Source organism: Scyliorhinus torazame, chromosome 15, assembly GCF_047496885.1.
Source record: "Scyliorhinus torazame isolate Kashiwa2021f chromosome 15, sScyTor2.1, whole genome shotgun sequence".
In the NCBI taxonomy this organism is placed as follows: Eukaryota; Metazoa; Chordata; class Chondrichthyes; order Carcharhiniformes; family Scyliorhinidae; genus Scyliorhinus; species Scyliorhinus torazame.
Window position 1 is genome coordinate 146,824,739 of NC_092721.1, and position 25,628 is coordinate 146,850,366.

Here is a 25,628-nt window from a genome sequence, read left to right on the forward strand (position 1 = left end):
TCAGTTCGATTCCCGGCTTGGATCACTGTCTGTGCGGAGTTTGCACTTTCTCCCAGTGTCTGCGTGGGTTTCCTCCGGGTGCTCCGGTTTCCTCCCACAATCCAAAGATGTGCAGGTGAGATGAATTCCAAAAAGCAGGTTGGGTGGGGTTACTGGGTTACAGGGATAGGGTAGGTGTGTGGGTTTAGGTAAGGTGCTCTTTCCAAGGACTGGTGCAGACTCGATGGGCCGCGTGGCCTCCTTCTGCACCGTAAATTCTATGGTCTCAAGAACTATCTTGGAGCAGGCTAGAGGATGTCCTGGGCTGCTTTCCAGATGTGCCTGTGAAAGAAAGAAGATTTCATTAGTGCTTGACAGAGGCCTTTAGAAATTAGACACATGACTCACATCAGTGTTGTGGGATGGAAGATGTGGTGTTGGATCCTCACTTGGTTTATCGCCACCCACATCATCGTCAGCACAGGGTGGTCGACTGCCTCCCCAGCCAGCTGGAGGGCTCTTTCTTTTAAGTCTGCAAGGGCTTTAATCTCAAGCATTCCTCTGCCGTCTGGGATCTCTCCCTTTTATTAAATACCAGCTTGCCCTGCAAGAAAACAGATGTAGCGAGTGTAAACAGGACATATGCCAGGACAGTTAAGGATGCCTAGCATGTGGATGGTGAGTGGGAGCAGAGGTGACGAGGATATGACCCAGATGAGAGATTGTGTGGGAAAGCAAGTGGTGGCCCCCTAGAGCTGGCAGTGAGTGCATTCCCTATGCAGTTGCATTTGGTATGCGAGTGCGAAAGTTGAGATTGATGAGAAAGTTGAGATTGATGAGAAGAGTGCCTTACCCTGGCAGAACGGAGGAGCTATTCATCCTTTTCTGGCATTGGATGCCTGTCCTCCTCTGCAGTGCGTTGGCACTTACCTGCCTGCCATGCTGGGTTGGTGTCCTGGCTCAATGGTCTCCTCCCTGTACGTGGGTACAGGGCATCATGGCGCGTCTCCACAACATCCAGCAGAGTCTTGAAAGGAGGCATCAGAGAACTTGAGGGCAGCCTTCCTTGCAGCCATCAGTTGCCGTTGACCAAGGAGAAGTGGCTGGTGAGCACTGGGATAACCTTTAAATGTAGTGGTCCTTTACGCATGGTGGGACGGGCAAAGCAGAGGTCGTCCTCCAGCGATCCAGCCTGAATTCCATAGGCTCTTTCTTTCCTCGGCCGCAGAAAAATACTTTTCACTGTACTTCGGTACATGTGACAATAAAGCAAATCAAATTTTTTTGTCTAAATGCTGTACACTATGGCACAAAATCCCATCATCATTGTGAGCTTTCTCAACGCCGCTTTTCCCGCCCCCATCAACCTTGGTCAATATCCAGGAAAATTCCACCCTCAATCTTCCAGTAGCACCTCTGCTAAACTGATCACTGTACGGAGTTCACGAAACTGACTATTCGGTCAACTATTGTCCCCAGTAGTCTTGTGGTCCTGATTATCAGAGAGCTTAGAATTCCTGCCCTCTCTGACACACACTGAATTCTTTCCTTTTTTTTGTTGTCTTTTTCTTGGTGTCTGTCAATTGACACCCCCTTCCCCCGCCCACCCCAGGTTGTAAAACTTCGTCAAAATGTATATATACACACAAACAATCCCAAAAGACATGACCATTTAGCCAGGAGCCTACCCGTACACTCAGACACTAAGCATAACAAACAATCCAAATGAAACTGAAACCACTTTATCCTTCTTAAACTGGAATATAAATTACCCGTCAGAACCCTACTAAAGACCGCTGATGGTCATTGTCTCAAAGGAGAAAGAAGATGGCCTTTCATAACAGAACTGGAAAGTTAGAACTGGTCTTAAGTGAAGAGGGGTGGGGGGAAAGATAGTGGTTAATTGGAAAAACAAAAAAATTGGAAAGATTCGCATCAGGGTTGATGGCAAAATGGATTAAATGGAAAAATGGTTAAGTGTTGCAAGGCCAAAAGGAGGAGAGGCAACAGGATAAGTAACAAAAAGATGCTTCTGGAGGAAGAGGTGAATATGGTAGAATGATGATGAACAGCTGCTGTCCGAAAGTAAAAACAAAAACCTGCAGAGAAGAAGCAATTGTCACAATCCCAGTGAGGGAATCGTAAACAAAAAAATTCAAATTTACCAAATTAAAAATTTATCAACAGGATTCATTTTTTGTAGCTTTTACTTCAACACTTGCTGAACCAGTGCAAATTACATTAACAGGCAAATGACTTCAAGTGAAATTTATATTTATATTTGAAGTTGAAGATACTTTTTACTTGACCACAAGCATTTGCTTCACTCTCTGCAGACATGTGACACTGCCTTGTCACAGTTCCAAAACATACAGCTTTCACCTCAAGAATTTCATAGGTTTTTTTAAAAACAAATTTAGAGTACCAAATCTTTTTTTCCCCCCCAATTAAAGGGCAATTTAGTGTGTCCAATTCACCTACCAGGCACATCTTTGGATTGTGGGGGCGAGACCCACACAGACACAGGGAGAATGTGCAAACTCCACACGGACAGTGGATCGGCCTGGGTCCTCGGCGCTGTGAGGCAGCTGTGCTAACCACTGCGCCACCCTAAGAGTTTCACAGGCATGATTGTCTCTCTCCCTCAGGTCATGAGTCCTGATGGTACAACTTCATTATTTTTTTTCCCGCGAACGCAGTCCCCCACTACCACAAATTTTGCAGTGGAGTATCCCGCATTTGGGGATATCGCAGGCGTCAGCACACCCGAAGTGCAATGGGCTAGCCTCGTCCTGGGCGAACCACCTTTTTGATCATGGTTTCACCCCTGCCAGGTAAGTATACAACTTCATTTTCAACCAACCAACACCCCAGCTCACGGTCTGCCAATTTCTGGTAAAATATCCTGTTCTTTAGCAACGCCAAGCTATTCACACACCTTCCCAGGTTTCAGACTATCTAGCCTCCTTTTCTGCCAAACAGAAAAACTGATATCTTCCCAACATTTCTGTATTTCTCTTTCAGTCTCTGTTGCTTTCTGTCTCTGCATCGGCATCTTCTCCCCCCAACTCTTGTTAACTGCAGTAGCTTCTCTTCATTGCTGTGGCTTTTGTATTTTAACTACCTTCCTGTCGGCACCAGTTCTAGGTCAAATGGACCAGTATTTCAAATTATCCCAAGAAAATTACAAATGATCTCTTTTCAAACTGATGCAAACTCCTGAAAGGCCTTTCCAAATACTGTTAAAATCAATTGGAGATTCCATCGACATTTTAAAGAAATTACAAATTTCCCTTACCATACTACTTCAGGTCAAAAGGGATGTTATACAAACAAAATTAGGGCAATCGCTACAGGCTGAAATTGTTTAATTCAACGTCGAGTCTGGAAAGCTATAAAATGCCGAATATTGAGAATGCCTATTTTATGGTTATACCATGCAATATTTGTCCTAAAAAGAGCAGATATTACGATGCAAGACAATGCTTTGAATGCGAGCATTTACAGGTAATAAATCTTTACAGATCCAGAGAGACGGGTAATCCCAGGTTAAAGAGGTGTGAATTGTCTCAAACCAGGACAGTTGGTAGGATTTTGCAAGCCGAGGCCAGATGGTGGGGGGGTGAATGTAATGCGACATGAATCCAAGGTGCCAGTTGAGGTCGTACTCATGTGTGCGGAACTTGGCTATAAGTTTCTGTTCGGCGATTCTGCGTTGGTGTTTGTCCTGAAGGCCGCCTTGGAGAACGCTTACTCGGCCGCCTTGGAGAACGCTTACTCGGAGATCAGAGGTTGAATTTCCTTGACTGCTGAAGTGTTCTCCGACACAACACCACACAACCCTGCCATGGCAATCTCTGCAAGATGAGCCAGATCATCGACATGGGTACCACCATTACACGTGAGAACACCACCCACCAGGTACACGGTACATACTCGTGCGACTCGGCCAACGTTGTCTACCTCAAGGCTGCAGGAAAGGATGTCCCGAAGCGTGGTACATTGGCACGGTCACGCAGACGCTGCGACAATGGACGAATGGACATTGCGCGACAATCGCCAGGCAGGAATGTTCCCATCGTCCCAATTTGGGGCATAGACATTCTCCAACACTACCCACCAATGCCCCAGTAACAATCACATACCTGCCATCCAGGTCTACTACCACTTCATCCTTTAAAAAGCACATCCGCTTGTTGATTTAAAATGCCCCCCACCCCACAGGCCCGACTATCGAAGCCCAAGTGAAATACCTGACTCACCCACCCCCTCCGGCGTCTGGTCTGGTCCCTCACCCGCAAAAGCATCACGTTGGCCTTCAAATGCTTCAGGTGAGAAAAAAAACTCATCTCTTCACTGGATCACCCCCAACCCCCGCACATTCCATGTGACCACCCTGATCGTGATCTCCCCCCCCCCCCCCAAACCATCAACCAGCCATACCACAAAGAATCATACCACACGCTCACCAAATACCCAAGCCCAAGGCTCACCCAAGGTGGCTACCAGCCTCACCCAAAAGTTGAGACAAAGAAACACCTCTAGTGACAATCAGATAAATACATATCCCCCCCGGAATCTGCTGGCCACCTTCTAGAGAACAATGCTCTCCACTGCCCACGGTGCCACGGTTCGATCCCGGATTCAATCCCGGCCCAGGGTCACTGTCTGTGTGGAGTTTGCACATTTCCCCCCCCCCCCCCCAATGTCTGCGTGGGTCCAAAAAGATGTGCAGGGTAGGCGAATTGGCCATGCTAAATTGCCCCTTAATTGGAAAAAATAATCGGGTACTCTAAACAGAGAATAATGCTCTCTCCTCACCTTCCCCATTCTCCTCCCCCCGCCCTCCTCCATCACCACCCAACCAACAAGCTCGGCATGTGTTCGTCAAAGTCAGGGGCGTGACTTTGGGTCGCGGGCTGATGTCAGGAGGGTCGCGGAGCCGTTGTCCGCGGCGCTCCCGATCGCGCAAATCCCCCCGCAGCAGCTGGCTTTTCATAACGCCGGCTGCAAGCGGCCTCGAACATGTAAACAAAAAAAAAATTTGGCCGCATTGCGCATGCATTCACGACAATCGGGCACGCATGCGCAGTGCGGCCGCTATTTTTTTTTTAAACGGTTGCAGCTTTTTGTTTTACAAGTTCTGTAGTGGTTTTTATTCATTTAATTTTTTTCATTTTTTTTTTTACAAGTTCGGGGGGGGGTGGTTATCCATTTTTTCCATTTATTTTACTCATTTTATTTTTTTTTTACAAGTCCGGGGAGGGGTTTATTTATAGGAAAAAATTGAGAACTTTGGACACTAGAAACTCCATACTTTCCGACACCAGAAGGCTTCACCTTCATCCAACAGGTTCCATTGGAGGAGCGTGTACGAGGGCCAAAGAGACCCAAAACCATTTCCTCCATTTTTGTCAGCAACAAAGAAGGTAAGAGAAAATGGTGGGTCGCGCAGGTTGGCCGGCGTGGGTCGCGAAGGTCGGGTCCCGAAGGTTGGCCGGTTGGTAAAAATGGGTCCCCGGAAAAAAAGTTATAAGAACACTGAGCTAGGCTTACTGAACCTCAGCTGAACAGGTCCAACAGGCTCCAGCCCCTCCCCCACAACATTCCCATTCGACTAGCCAAAAATCTTGCTGCTAGCTCAGTAGCCCCTGCTCAGGGTATATATTAAGGAACAAAGAGGAAAAAAAGCTCCCAGCCTCATCCTGTTACATATAAAAAAACAAAATCCAACACCCCTACAATGTTCAAATTCCCACCAGGGGCCATGTATTTCCATTGCCATTTCCTTAACATTACCCCTTTTCCACATTGGTCCCCCAACCCCCAAGCAAGTTTCTTTCCTCCAGCTCTTTTTCAAATTTTCAACATTATTTTGTCAAAGAGTTCACTAAACCTTTAGCTAGGCCGAGTTCACCCAAATTTCCCGGTAACTGGGCAAATAAGGCCCCCCCCCCCCACCCAAAAAAAAATGCACTGGCGGGAGCTACCTAGTATACAACCTTCTCCTACATACCACCACTGGAAGACCAGGAATACATTTAATCACGGTTTGCAACCTTGCCTCCATTGCAAGCATAAGCTCCCTTAAAAATGAAGGCCAAAACTGTAGACGTTACTCCAGACAATCTATCTCACCAAAGCCCTTTTCAGTTGCAGCAAAACTTTCTCATTCTTGTATTTCAGTCCTCCTACAATAAAGTTCTCTCAATTGTTTGCTCTATCTGCATGCTCAAGTAGCCAGAATTAGATGAGCGCAGATATCTGAGAGTTGCAGGGCTGGAGGAGTTTACAGACATACGGAGGTGTGGCCATAAAGAGATGTGAATGTATGAATTTTAATATTTTAACAGGTCAAAAGGTCTTGAATCCTTACTAATAACTATAATTATGGTGGCGCAATAACCATCTTCCAAAGTGCTGATATAAAATATTTTTTTAAATTTGGAAAACCAATGAGGCACTGTGATTCAAAATTTTAAAACTGTAATATATACATGAATCCACTGGGACATTATTGAAGGCAGTTCTATGAGAATGTTGACTCAATTTCCAAATGAAAGAAATTATGCAACTGAGACACTATAAAATAAATAACTTTATTTGTGTTATTGACCAGAGGCTTGGAGTGCTGACTCAAAACCTATGTGCTCATGAGGCCGTGTGGCAGAATACTAAAAGGCTTGATGAAGCCCTTCTTGGAAAATCAGTTTTGCGGCGTTGTAAATCCTGGAGTATTTGGAGAACCGAGGTCAGAGAAAGAAAATCCGAGTCATCGGTCTGCCTGAAGGAGTGCAGGGTAAGGCTCCGATTCAATTCTTTGAGAGCTGGCTATCACGTTTTCTTAAGTTGGATGGGAAGGCTGGGTGTTTTGAATTGGAAGCGGAGCACCATATACTATCATTGGCCCATGGACAATCTTCGGCCCAGGCCTATAATCATTCACTTCGACAATTTTAAAGATCGGCAGAAGGTTCTGTAGACAGCAACATGGCGCGACCTGGCTCCACAAGATCGAGGACTTCCAGGACTTTTCTTCAGCGACGCAGATAAAGCGTGAGGCTCCAATGAAGTTTGAAGGCACCTCAAAGCGGCTGGAGTGAATTGTTATGGTTTATCCAGTGACCCTGAAAGTCATATCCAACGACTCCGCAAGGGCTTGCTGCCATGGCCTTCGTCAAGACTATGAGGGACAAGGATTTTGGGTGATGTTCTGCAATTCAGACTAACTCAAAGCTTTCATCCGGACTCTTTCCCTTTCATGGTGTTGTTTGTCTGAATTTGTTGTCTCTTATCCTGGTTATGGGGAGATACTAATATTTGAGCACTGTATGGAATGTTAGCTTCTTCTTCTCCTCCTTCTTGAGTGTTTCAGGGGCTCTCTTAGCTTAGTCATGGCAGCTGCGTGCTTATCTGTAGTTTTCTCTTTTTATCCGTATCGGATTCATGGCAGAAACGAATGGCGCCGTTGCCGAAGGGGCATTTGATTTCTATTCACTTGTTGGCTTTTTTCTTCCCTCCTTGTTGAGGATACTGTGTCCTAGTGGTAAGGAAAGGCATTCTGAATGGTGAGGGCGGCATGGTAGCACAGTGGTTAGCACTGTTATTTCACAGCGCCATGGTCCCAGGTTCGATTCCCGCTTGTGTCACTGTCTGTGCAGAGTCTGCACATTCTTCCCGTGTCTACATGGGTTTCCTCCGGGTGCTCTGGTTTCTTCCCACAAGTCCTGAAAGACTAGCTTGTTGGGTGAATTGGACATTCCGAATTCTCCCTCTGTGTACCCGAACAGGCGCCGGAGTGTGGTGATGGGGATTTTCACAGTAACTTAATTGCAGTATTAATGTAAGACTACTTGTGACAATAAGAAAAATTATTAGATTATTATAATGACAATATGGCCGTGGGGTTAATCCTATAGTTTTTTTGCATTGTTATTATTGCAATGGAGTCTGTGAGTTGTTGGCATTATGCTGCATTGGTACAGACAGGAATTTTATCCATGAAAGAAACATGTGGATTATTTGGTGTAAAATGAGTTGGGGGAGGGATATCACGGCACAGGCCCGATTGTGGCATGAAAATCAGGTCTTATTCCTTTCCTATGGCCTGTGTAACGTTGGCCGTTAATTTTGCTCATGGAATATACGGGTATTCGCCATCCGATCAAAATGAAAAAGAAAGTAGATATAGGCTTGTTGCAAGAAACTCATCTGGACAATAAAGGAGCATTTAAAATTGAAACGGGATTGGGTGCGGCAGGTTTTCTTCACCTCTTTTTTATCAAGTAGTAGAGGTCTGGAAAACCTGATCAACAAAAACATCCGCTTGAAGGTCGAGGCTTGTGCCAAGGTCAAGGGTGGTAGATATTTATCATGAAAGCTTTGGTGCAAGGAGTGCAAGGAGACGTTGACTCGATAATGAATGTTTACAGACCTCCGAACTACTCTCTGGAGGCTGAGGTGTTTTTGGACTTTGCAGAGTTGGCTTCGGCTAACTCTTTCATGGCTAGTGACTTTAACTGTCACCTGAACCCTTTGGTAGATAAACCTCTGGTTACCAAGAATCCCCCCACACTTCAAGTGAAGGCATTAGCATCGGTGTGTGAGGAGGTGGATATTTGGAGGACCATACACCCTAGGGATTGAGACTTTATGTTCTTAGCCCCTCATCAGTGTCACACCAGAATGATTACTTTTTTGTGCCGAGGGCAATACTACGCTCGCCAACACTAAGGACATTCAAATGGTCATTGGATAGACATATGGACAATAAGGGAATAGTGTAGATGGGCTTTAGAGTGGTTTCACAGGTCGGCGCAACATCGAGGGCCGAAGGGCCTGTACTGCGCTGTAATGTTCTATGTTCCTGTTCTATAGGTAGTATTTTAATCTCGGACCATGCTCCAGTCTTCCTGGAATTCTTGCTGGAGGGTCTCTCTCCCCCCCATCCCCCCCAACCCTCCACAGTCTAGATCATGGCAGTTTGATTTCATTTCCTACTTATTTCAAGAAAGAGTTTTAGTTTTTTATCTCCGTTAACTCAATTCCTGATGTCTCCCTTTCCATTTAAATGGGAGACGTACAAGGCCTATGCTAGAGGGTAGATTATCTTTTAGATGGCCAAGAAAAGATTTAGGACACAGGAGAACCAGTGCCGGCTGGAAGCTTGTTTGGCAAAAGCAGAAAGGAGGGCTCCTAACAGGCAATAATTGAAGGAGGTTTATGCAGCAAGGGTAGCTCTCAGTTCTTTATTGACTCAGAAAGCTGAGTGAAGCTTAACGTTTGCATGGCAGAAGTTGTAGGAGTTTGGGAATAAGCAGGTCTGACACTTACTGGGCTATCCCCAATGTGTCGTCTTGGGGGACGAGGGAGAGGGGACTAATGGGGATTTTTATGCGGATTATGCAAGTCAGATCAGTCCGGGGATGCAATGGCAGGTATGGATCATTTCATCTCTGCCAGAGGCTTCAGAGAGCCAATGTCTGATTTTCAATGCTCCTATCAGTAGAGATGAGTTGGCTGTGGTCTTAAAGGAACTTCAACCAGGGACCAGATAGTTTTGGGTGCAAGTTCGAGAGGAAGTTTAAGCATCTGCTGTTGGAACCACTGGTGGGCATAGATCATCATTCTTTTGAGGAAGGGCTGTTGCCGCCGACATTTTGTGAGGGCAATATTTCTTTGATGTTGAAAGTAGGTATAGTCCCAGAAGAATGTGCCTCGTAAAGGCTGATTTCTCTTCTGAATGTTGAAAATTGTTTTTGAAGGTTCTGGCATGAAGGTTGGAAGAAGTCCTTCCAACGATTGTTCAGGAAGACTGGGTTTATTAAAGGGAGATTCGGGCGGCACAGTGGCGAGCACTGCTGCCTCACGGCTCTGAGGACCCGGTTTGATCCTGGCCATGTGGAGTTTGCACATTCGCCCCGTGTATTCGTGGGTCTCACCCCCACAACCCCAAGATGTGCAGGGTAGGTGGATTGGCCACATTAAATTGCCCTTTAATTGGAAAAAAAGAATTGGATACTCTAAATTTATTTTTATTTTTTAAATTAAAGGGAGATTCTCCAGTAATAATGTTAGAAGACTGCTGAACATGATTCAGGCTTTTCAGGAGTGTGCACTAGATGGGTTGGTGATCTTCCTGGATGCAGAAAAGGCTTTTGACCAGGTTGAACGGAGTTATTTAATGTATACTTTAGAGATTCAGGTTAGGAGAGGATTACATGAAGTGGATTCAAGTGTTGGATCATAGACCTGTGGCAGTTGTGCTCAAAAATGGTTTAAAGTCAAAGAACTTTGGGTCCCAGAGAGGGGTGTCCTCTATCCCTCTTGTTGTTTGTGTTGGCTATTGAGCCACTGGTGGAGTTTTTCAGAAAAGCCCCTCTAGTGTCAGGATTGGAATGTGGGGGAAGGCAGCACAAGATCATGCTTTATATAGACGGCATGCTGGTGTTTGTATCGGACCCGGGTGTCTTGGTTCACACCATTATTGATGTGGTGGATAGATTTAGTGCCTTCTATAGTGCCTAGTTAGAAAATCAACTTTACTCAGTCTGAGGCCATGCTAGTGGGTGAGTTGAGAGGTAAACCTCCTGCTCTTGCTAATTTCCCTTTCAGATGGTCCCCCCTTGGGATTTAAGTATCTGGGTATTTCAATTACTCTTTCCTTTAGGCAGCTATATGGGGCCAACTCGGTTGCTTGTGTCTATTTTTTTAAAAAAAATTTTAAACACACTTTAAAAAAAATATATTTTTTAAGATATATTTTAAAATACTTTTTTAAGTATTTAAAAAACTTAAATACTTTTGTTTTCCAATTATGAGGCAATTCATAGAATCATAGAATGTACAGTGCAGAAGAGGGTTATTCGGCCCATCAGATCTGCACCGGCCCTTGGAAAGAGCACCCTACTTAAGCCCACGCAGACACAGGGAGAAAGTGCAAACGCCACGCAGACAGGCACCCGAAACCGGAATTGAACCCGAGTCCCTGGAGCTGTGAGGCAGCAGTGCTAACCAATGTGCCACCGTGCTGCTCCTGTTTGCATCTATTAGGTGGGACTTTCGATTTGATTTCGATTTGTCACGTGTACTGAGGAACAGTGAAAAGTATTGTTGTGCATGCAGTCCAGGCAGATCGCTCCATACATGAAAAACATAGCACATATGACAAATACACAATGTAAATATATAGACATAAACATCGGGTGAAGCATACGGAATAAAGTGCTCCAACTGTAGAGATGATGCGTTTAGAGATCAGTTCAGTCTATTAGAGGGCCTTTCAGGAGTCTGGTAACAGCAGGGAAGAAGCTGTTTTTGAATCTGTTGGAGCGCGTTCTCAGACTTCTGTATCTTCTGCCCGATGGAAGAGGTTGGAAGAGACAATAGCCCGGAAGGGAGTCTTTGATTATGCAGCCCACTTGCCCAAGGCAGCGGGAGGTGTACACAGAGTCAACGGATGGGAGGTGGGTTGGCGTGATGGGCCAGGCTGTGTTCACGACTCTGTAATTGCTTAGTTTTGGACCAAGCAGTTGCCATACCAAGTTGTGATGCAGCCAGATAGGACACTTTTTGTGCTGCATCTATAAAAATTGGCTAGAGTCAATGTGGACATGCGGAATTTCCTTAATTTCCTGCGGAAGTATAGACTCTGATGTGCATCAATATGGGTGAACCACGACAGATTGTTGGTGATGTTTACACCTAGTCTTAAACACAGGCTTGATCCAGCTATATCCCTTATGTGCCAGGTAGTCAAGGGTGATTACATACATTGCTTAAGGGACTTGTGATCCTATTGGTCTGAAATTTGTCAACCCACTCCGCCACAAGTTCAAAAGATATAGGAGCAGAATTAGGCCATTTGGCCCATTGAGTCTGCTCTGCCATTCGATCATGGCTAATCTCATCCTAGCCTCAACTTCACCATCCTGCCTGTTCTCCATAACTCTTCAATTTATTGCCAATTAAAAATCTGTCGAACTCCTTAAAATGTACTCACTGTCCCGGCATCCACTGCACTCTGGTATAGTGAATTCCACAGATTCACAACCCTTTGGGAGATGTAGTTTCTCCTCAACTCCATTTTAAATGTGCTACTTCTTAACCTAAGTCTATAATCTCTCATTCTAGAATGCCCCACAAGAGGAAGCAACCACTCCACGTCTATTTTATCCAAACCTATTATCACCTTGTATACCTCAATTTGACTTCCTTTCATTCTTCTAAACTCTATAGAGAGTATAAACCTAAACTGTTCAATCTCTCAGTACCATGGCACCACTGATGCAGAGAGGGACTTTTGCGCATTGGCCAGCCCTGCCTGTTTCTTTGGCTGGAAAGAACTGCCCTAATAAAAATGAACATGTTTCCTAGATTGTTGTATCCCCTGCAGATGCTGCCTATATTACTGTCTGCTAGATTTGTTAAGGAATTCAACGGAATGATTAGTTCATTTGTTTGGAACAAGAAGTCTCACGTTAAGTTTGTTTAGCTCCATCCAGCTCCTAGGGACTAAGGGAGGTTTGGGTGTCCCGGATATTAGACTAAATCAGCTGGATCTCTCATTTAAGGTTAATAAGGGATTGTGTTGGGCAGCACGGTGGCGCAAGTGGTTAGCATAGTTGCCTCATGGCGCCGAGGTCCTGAATTTATTGTGTCTTGCTTGTGTTCCTATGCTTGCAATTGCTAGTTTTCTGTCCTGTTCCTGTTTTGCACCGATTTCTTTTGTTACTTTGTTGCACTTATAATAAAAAATATATTAAAATAAAAATTTAAACTGTGCAAAATAAGTTTGAATAAAGAAAGCCATTCATCCTATTTGAACTCATCTTTCCAGAATACCAATCCGGTTATGTAGTTGTAAATGAATTCAGTGTCATGCCCTTGATCACTTTTCCTGGCAACCCATTCCAGCTGACAACTCTGTAAATAAATAATTACTCCCATTTATATTAACATGCCCTTCACGGCCTTGAACAATTACTTCCCTGACCTGCTACCTAAGCATATTTCAAAGGACTGTTTCATAGTTACATTTTTATTCAGCTTAATGTTTCAAAACATCCACAAACGTTCCTAGCTCACCAAGTCATTCTACATAGTTTATCCACATCCATGTCATACCCCTGCCAAACACTATTTGGAGGGATCATGAGGTTCTTCAAATAAGTTTTGAAAGTCTATGAAGTCAATGGCCTTCACATGCTGATCTAAAAAGACCAAGGGTAATTGGCCAAGATCTATAATTTCTGAAGCAGTGTGGAAGCAGAACTGCACATCAATTAAGGGGCAATTTAGCGTGGTCAATCCACCTACCCTGCACATCCAGGTTGTGGGGGTGAGACGCACGCAGACATGGGGAGTGTGCGAACTCCACGCGGACAGTGACCCAGGTCCTCAGCGCCGTGAGGCAGCAGTGCGAACCACTGCACCACCATGCCACCTTGGAGGATACGATAATAGAAACCGCGATGCACACAGCAGCAAAGGAGGATGAGCAAGAGAATAGAAGGCATCAAAAGAGAAACAAAGACAACATCACCTGCGTAAAGACAGCTTCAAGGAACAAGGGTTGAGTATTTCTGTTCAATCATTTACTTAAGAAATTCTGATAACTTGTTAATAGGACATACAGTGCAGAAGGAGGCCGTTCGGCCCATTGAGTCTGCCCCAACCCACTTAAGCCCTCACGTTTTGTCTTGTCTCAGTTATGCTAAGGGGACCTTACAAATATTTTATGATGACAAATTGAACAGTTAATGGAATACATTAGGTTTATTTAGAAATTTGAACCGTAACTTTACTTGGCAAAACAGCAGAATCACTTCTGCAACTGTTGGCCGAGCGTGCCCAAAGTGAAAACTGAATCCCTTATATGGATACAAGTCATATTTAGCTAAACTTCCAAAAGTCAACCTAAAATTACATTATATATGGTTAAAATGGATTGATCAAATATCATAGAATTTACAGTGCAGAAGGAGGCCATTCAGCCCATCGAGTCTGCATTGGCCCTTATAAAGAGCACCCTACTCAAGCCCACGTATCTACCCTACCCCTGTAACACAGTAACCCCCACTTAACCTTTTTGGACACGAAGGGCAATTTAGCATGGCCAACCCACCTAACCCGTACATCTTTGGACCATAGGAGGAAACGGGAGCACCCGGAGGAAACCCACGCAGACACGGGGAGAACGTGCAGACTCCGCACAGACAGTGACCCAGCCGGGAATCGAACCTGGGACCCTGGAGCTGTGAAGCAACTGTGCTAACCACTATGCTACTGCGCTGCCCCAGTTCTGTGTCAACTTTGTCTGGTTATGATCCAGTGAACTGCCTGGTGATATTTTATTACGTGAAAGATACCAAGTTGTTGAGCTTCCGGTGGCGGCATGTAGAGGGGAAGTCGTATGTTGGGTGGCTCCCGCTTGAGATCTATTTTTAGGAGGTTTGAAGTCCTGTCCCGGGGGTAATTTTTGGAGGATTGAAGAAAGAGAGATAATAAGTCGCTAAAGGATGCAAAAAGGACTGCAAGGAACAGTTGAGAAGAGGGGAGGAAACGAGGGTTCGCCATCGAGTGAGAGGGCTAGCAAAAAGGCTGGCAAGATGGCGGAAGCTGGACCGCATAGTGGGATTGCATTGCTTATGGTGGAAAAGATAACAGAGGTGATGGCTGTGGAGCCGAAGTAGCAGTTTGCGAGGCACATGCAGGCGTTGAGGAAGGAGATGGCGGTCGCACTGAAATCGTTGGTGGAGGAGACAATTGCCCCGGTGAGGGTAGCTGCGGCAAAGACATCAGCCGAGGTGAGAGAGCAGGGCGAGAAGATGAAGGAAGTGGAGGAGGCCGTGTCACAGCACAGCGACCAGCTCTCCTCGATGGGGAACGAGCTACGGAGGGTGATGGAGGCCAGGGGGCTTCGAGCAAAGCCCGAAGATTTGGAGTACCACTCGAGGCGGCACAATTTGAAGATTGTGGGATTGCTGGAGGTCAACAAAGTACTTCGCTAAGATGGTGGCAGAGTTGATGGTGGAGTGTGAGGAGCCCTCCCGGTATGAACTGGACCGAGCGCATCAGTCGTTAAGGCCAAAGCCAAAAGTAAATCAGCCACCAAGAGCAGTAATGATCTACTTCCATAAATACCACATGAAGGAGAGGGTGTTAAACTGGGCGAAGCAGAACCGGGAGGTTCAGTGGGCTGGTGCTGGAGTTCAGATATACCAGGACTTGACAGTGGAGTTGGCGAAGAGACGAGTGACTTTCGGCCGAGTAAAGCCGACACTATACAATACTGGGGTGTGATTTGGTATGGTGTATTCGGCAACGCTGAGGGTGATGTACAACACCAAAGATTTTTATTTTGAGGCGGTGGAGGCGGCTGAGGCGTTCGTGAAGGCAGAAGGCTTGGGACAGAAGTGAGGAGTGGAACTGGAGAGAGGTCATGGGCTGTGTTTGGGGAGCTGGAAAATATATAAATGTTATAACTTTCTGCTCATTGACCTGTATTGTAACTTACTTGCAAGGGGGCCCTGCACTAGCTAACTAAAGTTGGTTATGAACGGAGGCGAGGTGGGAGGAGGGCTGCAGACATTGGAGCCTGGTTAGCAGGTTTCGATGGGCCAACGAGGTTTGGGGGGAGGGCATTCACTGTTAACAATGGATAGGGGCGGGTCAGGCTCTTGGGGCACGGCCCGGTGGTGTGATGATGGTGGATAAGAAGGGGTGGGGTGAGAGACCTCCAGTTAGGATAGTCATGTGGAACGTGAGAGGGTTGGGAAGTCCAGTAAAGAGGTCAAGGATGCTTGCGCAGCTTAAAAGCTTGAAGGCCGATGTAGCAATGCTGCAGGAGACTCACTTGAGGGTGAAGGACCAGGTGAGACATAAAAAGGGCTGGGTTAGCCAGGTGTTTCATTCTGGATTTGACAGAAGTGCTCGAGGGGTCGCAGTAATGGTCAGCAAAAAGGTACGGTTCCAGATGGAGAATGTGGTTGCAGATCAGGGGGGGTAGATATGTGATTGTGACAGGGGCATTGGAGGGGAGGTAAGGGGCTGGTAAGTGTGTATAGTCCCAACTGGGATGATGTAGGATTCGTGAAGGTGTGTGGGGCCATCCCCGACTTGGACTCACACAAACTGATAGCGTGTGTACGAGGGGGGGGGGGGGGGGGCCTAGAACTCGGTGCAGGAACCATGGTTGGACAGGTCATGGCTGCGTTCGCTGGTCCCGTCGGGAGGGCAAAGGCATTGGCTGTGTGTTTACACTGGGGTTGTGTGTTGAAGGGGATTTCTTTGTTTTCCTGGGACCGGGCAGGGGGGAGGGGAGTGAGGCCTGGTCAGGGGCCTCCACACTGGCTAGCTCAAGCTGGTCAGTGAACGGGAGTGTGGTGGGGGGGGGAGGGGAGGGGGGGGGGGGGGGGGGCTGCAGCCATCAGAGCCTGGTAGAACAGGTTTCGATGGGCATAGGAGGGGTGAAAAGTTGGGGGAGGGGACCGATACTGGGTGAGGTGTTTTCGAGAGGAAGTGAATGGGAGGATTCTGGGAGGGGGTGGAGGAGCTCGATGGTAACAATGGGACGGGGCGGGCCAGGAGTTAGGATGATGGGGGGGGGGGGGGGGGGGGGGGGAGAAAGACGCCCAGGTAGGATAGTTAAGGGAATGTGAGGGGTTTGTTGGAGCGATGTTTTTCCAGGCTCATCTTGATGGTAGTGTTCATGTACTTGGAACCAGGGCCCCTAGAAGCCTTTTTTGGGGGGGGGGGGGGGTCGGACTAGCTCAGGCGGCAGGTATTGATTGCCCGGAGGCGGGTTCTGGGTCCTGTGGGGTGGAGGTTAACCGGGAATTGGTTGCCATTGAACACTGCGGGGGGGGGGGGGGGGGGGGGGGGTGTACGGGTGCATGTTTTGGTCTGTATGTTGAGCGGCAGGCGGTTTGTGTGTGGAGGATTGTTACTGTATTTGGTATGGTTTGTTTTTTTTCTTCGGTTGTTTATCGATGAAAAATGTTGAAAATGAGGATAAGAGGATTTTTTAAAAAGACATTGTATTCATTACTGCTTATTGTTTGTTGGTGGGTGTAAATTTTGACAAAAATGTGAAATAGGAGAATAAAAATATTTTATAAAAAAAAATCCAAGTCATTTTTGCTGAATCAATGTTGTGAACAGTCTCAATCAGCCAAGAACATTTGGCGAGATGGATGGAATTGCTGGCAGGCCATTGAAAATGCTTTTGAGCTTCCTAATGCTTAACCGAGGGAAATTGTGGCTCATCCAAATTGGAATGCTGGATAAGTAGTCTCACAATGCATCGGCAATGGAAGGATCAATGAAAAATGGAGAAAGAGATAGTGGTGAGTGTCATCTGCCTGTATGTGGAAGTTGATCCCGTGTTTATGGATGCTTTCACCTAAAGGCAGCTGTACTAGAGATGAGAGCCGAGGATAGATCCGGAGTATGTTTTATAGATTCCATAAGTAACTGCGCAACAGGAAGAGAAGAGAAGCAATTTCTGGGGTGCAATAACTTATGATCAGATAAATACGTTTGGAACTAGCTATGGCTCACTGATCTGGATAATGACTTTGGAGGACGATGGTATTGTCAATAAGGTCAAAGGTTGCAGAAGGGTACTTATATTCACTGACAGTGAATGTCAAGTGACTTGGTTCAGGAACTCAGTAGTGAATAGGTATAATTTCAGTAAGCTGTTCTCAACATAATTTAATAAAATTGTCAAATGATTTAATTTCCTTCAGCTGCATAATCCTGAATATTATGCTTTCATCCAATTATTTACTTTAGCTTCTATAAGCGTTTTAATAGGGATTGTGTTTCATATTTTATATAATTTCACAGATACTCAATGAATTTATTGAAGACAAGTAACTTAATCCCCAATGGTTTATGACGTGTCACAATCCACTTGAGTTTCATTCTTGCAGATTATGAAGCTTCAGAATCTGCAACTTGATTACACTCACTTGTAACTCAATACGAAGCATTAATATATATTTATACAGGCAACAGAATTTCCACAATAATTAACAGCAAATGATTCAACTTGCCATAATGACAGTACAAAAGGATATCACAAAAAAAATAGATTTTTAGGAAGGCCATGCTTGATGATTGCCACTCGAGAAAGTTTGCCACGTAGTGTGTATTTTTGATGCAAATTGCATTATTTTTTTTAGAAATGTTTTAAAAACGCATTTTATTCAAACTTGTATCAAAGTAGGTTACAGCAAATAAACACCCCGGGAAACATTTCCAACCCCCTGCGACGAACAGCTCCTCAAACACGGTCACAAACATCCCCCCCCTTTTCTCAAACTCCCCTGCTGAGCCCCTTCACTCATACTTTATCTTCTCTAACCGCAGGAAGTCGTGCAGGTCACCCAACCATGCTGCTACCCCCAGTGACGATGCTGACCGCCACTCCAGCAAAATTTGTCGCCGTGCAATCAGAGAGGTGAAGGCCATGACATCGGCCTTCCTCCTCTCCATGAGCTCCGGCTTCTCTGAAACCCCAAATATCGTCACCAAAGGTCCACTCCCTCCTCCACTATACATTTTTAAAATAAATTTAGAGTACCCAATTCATTTTTCCAATTAAGGGGCTATTTAGCGTGTCCAATCGACCTAGCCTGCACATCTTTGGGTTGTGGGGGCGAAACGCACGCAAACACGGGGAGAATGGGCAAACTCCACACAGAGTGACCCAGAGCCGGGATCGAACCTGGGACCTCGGCGCCGTGAGGCAGCAGTGCTACTCACCGTGCTGCCCTCTCCTCCACTATCCTGGCTAAGACCGCGAACACTCCTGCCCAGAATCTCCCCAATTTTTCACAACCCCAAAACATGTGCGCATGATTCGCTGGCCCCACCCACACCTCTCACACTCATCTGCTACCCCCTGAAAGAACCCACTCATTCTCACCCGAGTCATATGCACCCTGTGCACCACCTTAAACTGTATCAGGCTCATCCTTGCACAAGAGGAGGTCCCGTTTACTCTTCTCAGTGCCTCACTCCATACTCCCCAATTGATCTCCATTCCCAACTCCACTTCCCATTTCTCCTTCATCTTCGCCACCCGTTCACCTCCCTGCTCCCCCAGCCACTTGTAAATATCTCCAATTCTTCCCTCCCCTTCCACATTCGGAAGCAGCAGTCGTTCCAGCAGGGTGTATCCCGGCAATCTAGGGAACCCCTTCCAGACCTTTCGAGCAAAGTCCCTAACCTGTAGATACCTGAACTCACTACCCCTCGGCAGCTCTACCCTCTCCCTTAGCTCCTCCAAACTGGCGAACCCTTTCTCCAAATACAAATCCCTCACCTTGACCAGCCCCACTTCCCTCCACCTCCTGTATACACTAACCATCCATCCCGGCTCAAACCCATGATTCTCGCACAGCGGCGTCAGCACCGACATCCCTTCCACCCTAAAATGCCTCCTAAGCTGATTCCATATCTTCACCGTGGACTGCATTATAATGCTGCAGTCACCATAACCCTCAAACCCCTTACAAGATTCCTCCTCCATCCTAACCCACTCTACTCTTCTCCTTCCCACCACCGCCGCACCTTGTCCACATTCGTCGCCCAATAATAATGAAGCAAATTTGGCAACGCCAGCCCCCGCTGCTGCCTCTGCCTCTGTAGCAGGGTCCTCCCCACCCTCGGCACCTTCCCCGCCCATACAAAGTCAGAGATGATTGTGTCCACTTTCCGAAAAAAGGCCTTTGGTCTGAAGATCGAGAGAGCCTGAAAAATAAACAAGAACCTCGGCAGCATATTCATTTTCACCACTTGGACCCTCCCCGCCAACGTTAAGTGCAGTGTATCCCACCTCTTAAGATCCTCCCTGGCCTCCTCCACCAGCTTCATTAAGTTCCACTTATGGAGCCCCGTCCATTCCCTCGCTACCTGAATCCCCAAGTATCTAAACCTATCCCTCGCTACCGTAAATGGCATCCCCCCTAAATTAGCCTGCTGTGCCAGCTCATTCACCGGGAATACCTCGCTTTTCTCTACATTCAGCTTGTATCCCGAGAACCCTCCAAACCTCCCCAACAGGCCCATAATCCTTCCCATACTCTCCAACGGATCCGAAACATACGGCAAGAGTTCGTCGGTATAGAACAACACCCAATGCTCCCTCTGTCCCCTCATTATCCCCTGCCAACCCCCTGAGAGCCATCGCCAATGGCTCTATGGGCAGCGTAAACAGCAGTGGTGACAGCGGGCACCACAGCCCGTACCCCTGTGTAAGTCAAAGCTTAGTGAGCTCAAATAATTTGTTCTCACGCTCGCTCTTGGCGCCACATACAGCACCCGCCACAAATCTCAGCCCAAACCTTTCCAAAACTTCGAACAAGTATCACCACTCCACCCGATCAAATGCTTTCTCCGCGTCCATGGACACCACCACCTCCAGCTCCAGAGCTCTCGACGGATTCATCACCACATTCAACAGCCGTCTTATATTACTCGCGAGCTGCCTGCCCTTCACGAAGCCTCTTTGATCTTCTGCAACCAGCCCCGGGACACAAACCTCCATCCTCCCCGCCAACAACTTAGCCAATACTTTCACATCCGTGTTCAATAGTGATATGGGTCTATACGACCCACATTGCACCAGATCATTCCCTTTTTTGGGGATTAGAACATAACAGCGCAGTACAGGCCCTTCGGCTCTCAATGTTGCGCCGACCTGTGAAACCACTCTAAAGCCCATCTACACTATTCCCTTATCGTCCATATGTCTATCCAATGACCATTTGAATGCTCTTAGTGTTGGTGAGTCCACTACTGTTGCAGGCAGGGCATTCCACACCCTTACTACTCTCAGAGTAAAGAACCTACCTCTGACATCTGTCCTATATCTATCTCCCCTCAATTTAAAGCTTAGTGTGATTACTGCCTGCTTCATCATCTCCGGCAACTCCCCCTTCTCCAGTGCATCATTAAACGCCCCCAACAGATGTGGTGCCAGGGCCGGCGCAAATTCCTTATAAAATTCTGCCGGGTACCCATCTGGCCCAGGCGCCTTCCCTGACTTCTTACCCCTAATACTATCCAGCACCTCCCTCAGCCCCAGGGGCTCCTCCAACACCTGCCTCTTTGCTTCCTCCACCTGGGGAAATTCCAGCTCGTCCAGGAACCACCCCATGTCCCCCTCCTGGGTCTGCCTCATAAAATCCCTGGTAATACTCTCTAAATGCATCATTTATCTTCCCTGGCTCTGACACTACATCCCCAGCCCGGATCTTCAATATTTCCCTGGACGCAGACTGCCTCCGCAGCTGGTGCGCCAGCATGCGGCTCGCCTTCTCCCCATACTCATATTGCACCCCTCTTGCCCTACCGCCCTCCCTATTGTCAGCCAAATTGCCCCTGCAACTTGTTCCTCCTCGCCAATCCCTCCACAGTGGGCACCCACGAATATTCCCTGTCCACCTCCACTATCTCGCTCACTAGACGGTCATGTTCCACCCTCCTTTCCTTATTCGCACGAACCGTAGATGAGATAATTTCTCCCCGGACCACTGCCTTCAGTGCTTCCCAAAAAATGCCCGCCGACACCTCCCCATTCTGATTGAACTCCACATAAACCCGAATCGCCAACCACACCTTATCACAAAAACCTCGTTCCGCCAACAACCCCCAAGTCAGACCTTCACCCCCGGCCTCTGCTCTCATCCCGTACTGAACAGAATATCCAGCCAGTGGGGTGCATGGTCCGAGATAACGATCCCCGCATACTCTGCCCCCTCCACCCCATCCAAAATCTCCCGACTCACTACAAAGTAATCAATCCTCGAATACACCGTATAGGCCTGTGAAAAGAAGGAATACTCCCTTCCCCTGGGTTCTGAAAGCGCCATGGATCCACCATACCCATCCTCTCCATAAACCCCCCAGCTCCCTTGCCATTTGTACCCTACCCATCGACCTGGGGCTCGATCTATCCACCCTCGGCTCCAGGGCACAGTTAAAATCTCCTCCCATGATCAACTGGTACATGGCCAAATCCGGGATTTCTGCTAGCAACCCCCTCATAAAACCCACATCATCCCAATTTGGGGCATGCACATTTACCAACACTACCGGTGCCCCTTCCAATACCCCACTCACAAATCTCCCACCTGGATCCCTCACCTCCTTCGCACTCACAAATCCCATTTCTTTGCTCATTCAAATTGCCACACCCCTCGATTTCAAATCAAACCCAGAGTGAAAAACCTGCCCGACCCACCCCTTCCTTAACCTAACCTGGTCCTTCACACGGAGATGTGTCTCCTGCAAAAAGACAACCCCCGCTTTCAACACCCGTGACCTTTTAACCGGCCCATTCAGTCCCCGGACGTTCCACGTTACCAACCTTACCAGAGGCTTGTGCCTCCGATCCCCTCTACCGTCCGTCATCTTCCCCACTTAACTCCTGCCCCTTTAATTCCACTCTGTACCTAGCCCATCCCAGATGGCCCCTTTCTTCGCCCTTGTCATCTCTCACCCCCTGCCGCATCGCAGAACCCCTCCCCCCCCCCCGCTTTTCCCCTTCTTCCCCCCCCCCTCCCACCCCCCAGCCAACCCTCTTGGCCTTCTCCCCCACCACCTCACTTCCGTTCACCAGCATAATCTGCTGGCATGGCTGCCCCTGCCCAAAGGCACATCCTAATGACCTCCTCCCACGCCTCAGCTCAAAGAAGAAGGCCTCCTGCTGGCCTTAACCTCCCCCACCCAAACAAGGACGTCTCCTGAACTCCAGGTAGCCTTCTCCAAAAGCAAACAAACAGATGTTAAACACAAACAGTCCCATAAAACAGGAGGAGGGGGATGGGAACATCCATCCCCACATAACCCTTTCACCCCTACAACTCCTTACATTGAACAGAACCCCCCCTCCCCCACAAAAAAAGGCAAAAAGCCCCCAATCCCTACACCCACTTCAAACATGCTCCCGACCATTACATAGTGCCAGCATCCTGGTTCCCAAGCATTGTCCATTTAGTTCTCCCCCAGTTTATGCTCCTTAATGAAGTCTTCGGCCACTTCTGGGGCCTCGAAATAATACTCCCGGCCTCCGAATGTCACCCATAATTTCGCCGGGTAGAGCACCCCAAACCTGATTTGCCGCCGGTAGAGCACCGCCTTGGCCTTGTTGAAACCTGCCCGCCGTTTTGCCAACTCGGCTCCGATATCCTGATAAATCCGGACGTTATTTCCCTCCCAGTCGCAGCTACGCTTCTCCCTGGCCCACGTTGAATTTTCTCTTTCTCCACAAATTTATGGAGTCTCACGATCACCACCCGCGGCGGCTCCCCAGCTCTAGGCTTTTGCCTCAAGAGACCTATGCGCTCGGTCCACTTAATGTGCCTTATCTAGCACCCCTTCTGCCACCAGTCCCGCCAGCATCCTCGAGTCGTACCTCGTGGCACTCACACCTTCCACTCCTTCAGGCAGGCCCACTATTCGCAGGTTCTGTCTTCTCGGGGTATTCTCCTGCTCCTCCATCTTTGCCCTCAGCACTTTACAAAGGTCGCCTACGAGCCCCACCTCCGCCTCCAGAGCCACCACACGATCGCTGTGGCCCGAAATCACTCCTTCAATCTCCCAAATCTGTGACCCCTGCACCTCCAAACATCTCTCCATCCGCTCCAAAGTACTCTTCAGGGGTGCCACGGCTTCTGCAATGACCTTTGCATGATCCTCATGCAATTCTTTCCTCTGTTTATGGAATTCCTCCTTGATAAAAGTCATCAGTTCCAGTATCTGGGGCCTTACAGCTTGCTCCTCCCCCACCTGCATGCTGGAAGAGACTGTCTGTGAAGCACAAGACTGTTTCAACTTTCCAGCCAAACCTCTCAATTTTCTGCTGGCTCTGGTGATCAGAAGATACACCATTCCAGGGGTAAACTACTCCTCTAACATTCACCTACGCCTTTTCATCAAAATTCCACCCGGATCTGGGTAAAAAGAGCCCTTTTCTGTGACTGAACAGGAACAGCCTTTATGTGACCAATCACTCCATGGTCACAAGCAGAAGTCCATTATTTATAAACATGAAAACCACATTTAAATTTAATATTTTTAGTGTCAAAACAAAATGTTGATGTTGCATCACTTATTTTGAAGCTTAGTTATAAAAGGGAAGCTTCCTCAACCCACATTATGAACATCAATGTGTCAATAGCAGTGTGAGCATAAATCCAGCATTTTCTCTTTTGGTTTCACTCCACAAGACGCTGATTCTAAAAACAGCAAACACAAAACATAGAACAGAGCCTTAATAAGCACGCATTTGTTCGAAATAGGATGCCAGGAATTGATTGTAAGCCAGTTTCACTTTGTTGTATGCAACAAATGCAGTCGAACTGCTGTCTATTGTGTGTTCACTGACCTACAACGGCGCAGTTGTCCACACGCTTCAAAATAAAGCACTTAAACCTAGTGTTTAAATCCCTCCATTATTTCACCCTTCCCTCCAGCCCAACAAGCTTGCCGGCTAACTACACCTCATTTTTTTTCTAATTACAGCCTTCAATGATGGCACCACAACCAATACAGTAATGGACATTCACCCACTCACTGGAATTCCCTCCTTAAAACCACTTCCTCTTCCACCTTTTAGTCAATACTCCCAAGCTCTCCCTCTTCGACTTGCCAACACTTTTTGCACCTCTGAAGCACCCCGTTTTTCTACATTAAAAAGGCACTCTACATCTGCATCCCAAGTGTTGTGCTGTGATTTATTGTTTGTACTCACGTAGGCATGCCCCAAGTTTGCAATGTCCTTATTTATACAATCTACAATACTGAAGTATTTTTAAACAGATAAAAACTGCACCATCGAATTTAAGTACTTTGCTATCAGAGAGTTTGTCGCATGTTTTTAAACACACAAACAAGTCTGGATCAAGCGACCAGACTAGCTTTTGTAATTAAGCACACGCATAGCCGGAATGGCAGTTGGCGTTGCCATGGTGACCGTTAACGGAACGAGTTGGTCTCAGGGCCGCAGGTGAGTTTGAGAGATGGAGCCACAGCCGCCGTCAGGAACTATAACGACTTTGTTGTACACGAACAGCCGACGGTTAAAGTGCACTTGCAGCTGGTGTGAAAGTGCCTCTGGTGATCGCCAGCCGCGGGAAGAGGGGGAGGTGGCTGACCCGACCCTGCACCAAGCAGGCCTCGAGCCGGCAGCTGAGGGCAGTCCGCCTCGCCTTACCTCACCTCCGGATCCACCTGTTCTTTTATCACTCGCTTCTCCCTGGTATTACTCACCACATTCATTCTCTCAAAACAAACTTACTTTGCGCCTCCACATCCCGGGGGCGGACTCAACTCAATCCTCGGCTCTTCCTCCTTTCACGTGCGGTTTAATTGAAGCGATTCAAAAGGCGATTCCCACGGCTCAGTAATGGGGGCCGCCCGCTGGTGGGTGGAGAGTCAGCCTGGGCACTGCTGTTACATTTGCATGTTACAGGGTGAAAAGTTTGCTCTGGCGAAGGACTTCAGGAACACTCACTTCTGCTTGTTGTGTACCCACCTCCCCCAAATAAAACTACCAAACTGCTTTGATTTTTTTTAAGCATGCGATTGACAGGTTGTTAGTAAGTTGTCGATAAATGAGATGACCTCCTGCC

At 47.3% G+C, this 25,628-nt stretch overlaps 1 protein-coding gene, 1 long non-coding RNA gene and 1 other non-coding gene across 10 annotated transcripts in view; 1 reads left to right on the forward strand and 2 right to left on the reverse strand.

Moving 5' to 3' along the window:
• Positions 1–25,584, reverse strand: part of LOC140391880 (spermatogenesis-associated protein 13-like) — a 524,178-nt gene extending 498,594 nt beyond the window's left edge. For 3 of the 8 annotated variants that reach the window (XM_072476884.1, XM_072476883.1, XM_072476885.1), the window contains exon 1: positions 25,295–25,584. In XM_072476884.1, the coding sequence (XP_072332985.1) occupies positions 25,295–25,309 (15 nt within the window). In that variant the 5' untranslated portion in view covers positions 25,310–25,584. The remainder of the gene's footprint in view (positions 1–25,294) is intronic. The other 5 variants (XM_072476878.1, XM_072476877.1, XM_072476876.1 and 2 more) reach the window with 2 other exon arrangements.
• Positions 2,663–2,821, reverse strand: LOC140392187 (U1 spliceosomal RNA). The gene has a single exon (XR_011935259.1). It is a non-coding gene; the product is annotated as a U1 spliceosomal RNA (small nuclear RNA).
• The window catches only part of LOC140391883 (uncharacterized), a 265,622-nt gene continuing 253,076 nt past the window's right edge, over positions 13,083–25,628 (forward strand). The window contains exon 1 of the long non-coding RNA XR_011935202.1: positions 13,083–13,551. This is a non-coding gene — a long non-coding RNA (uncharacterized lncRNA). The remainder of the gene's footprint in view (positions 13,552–25,628) is intronic.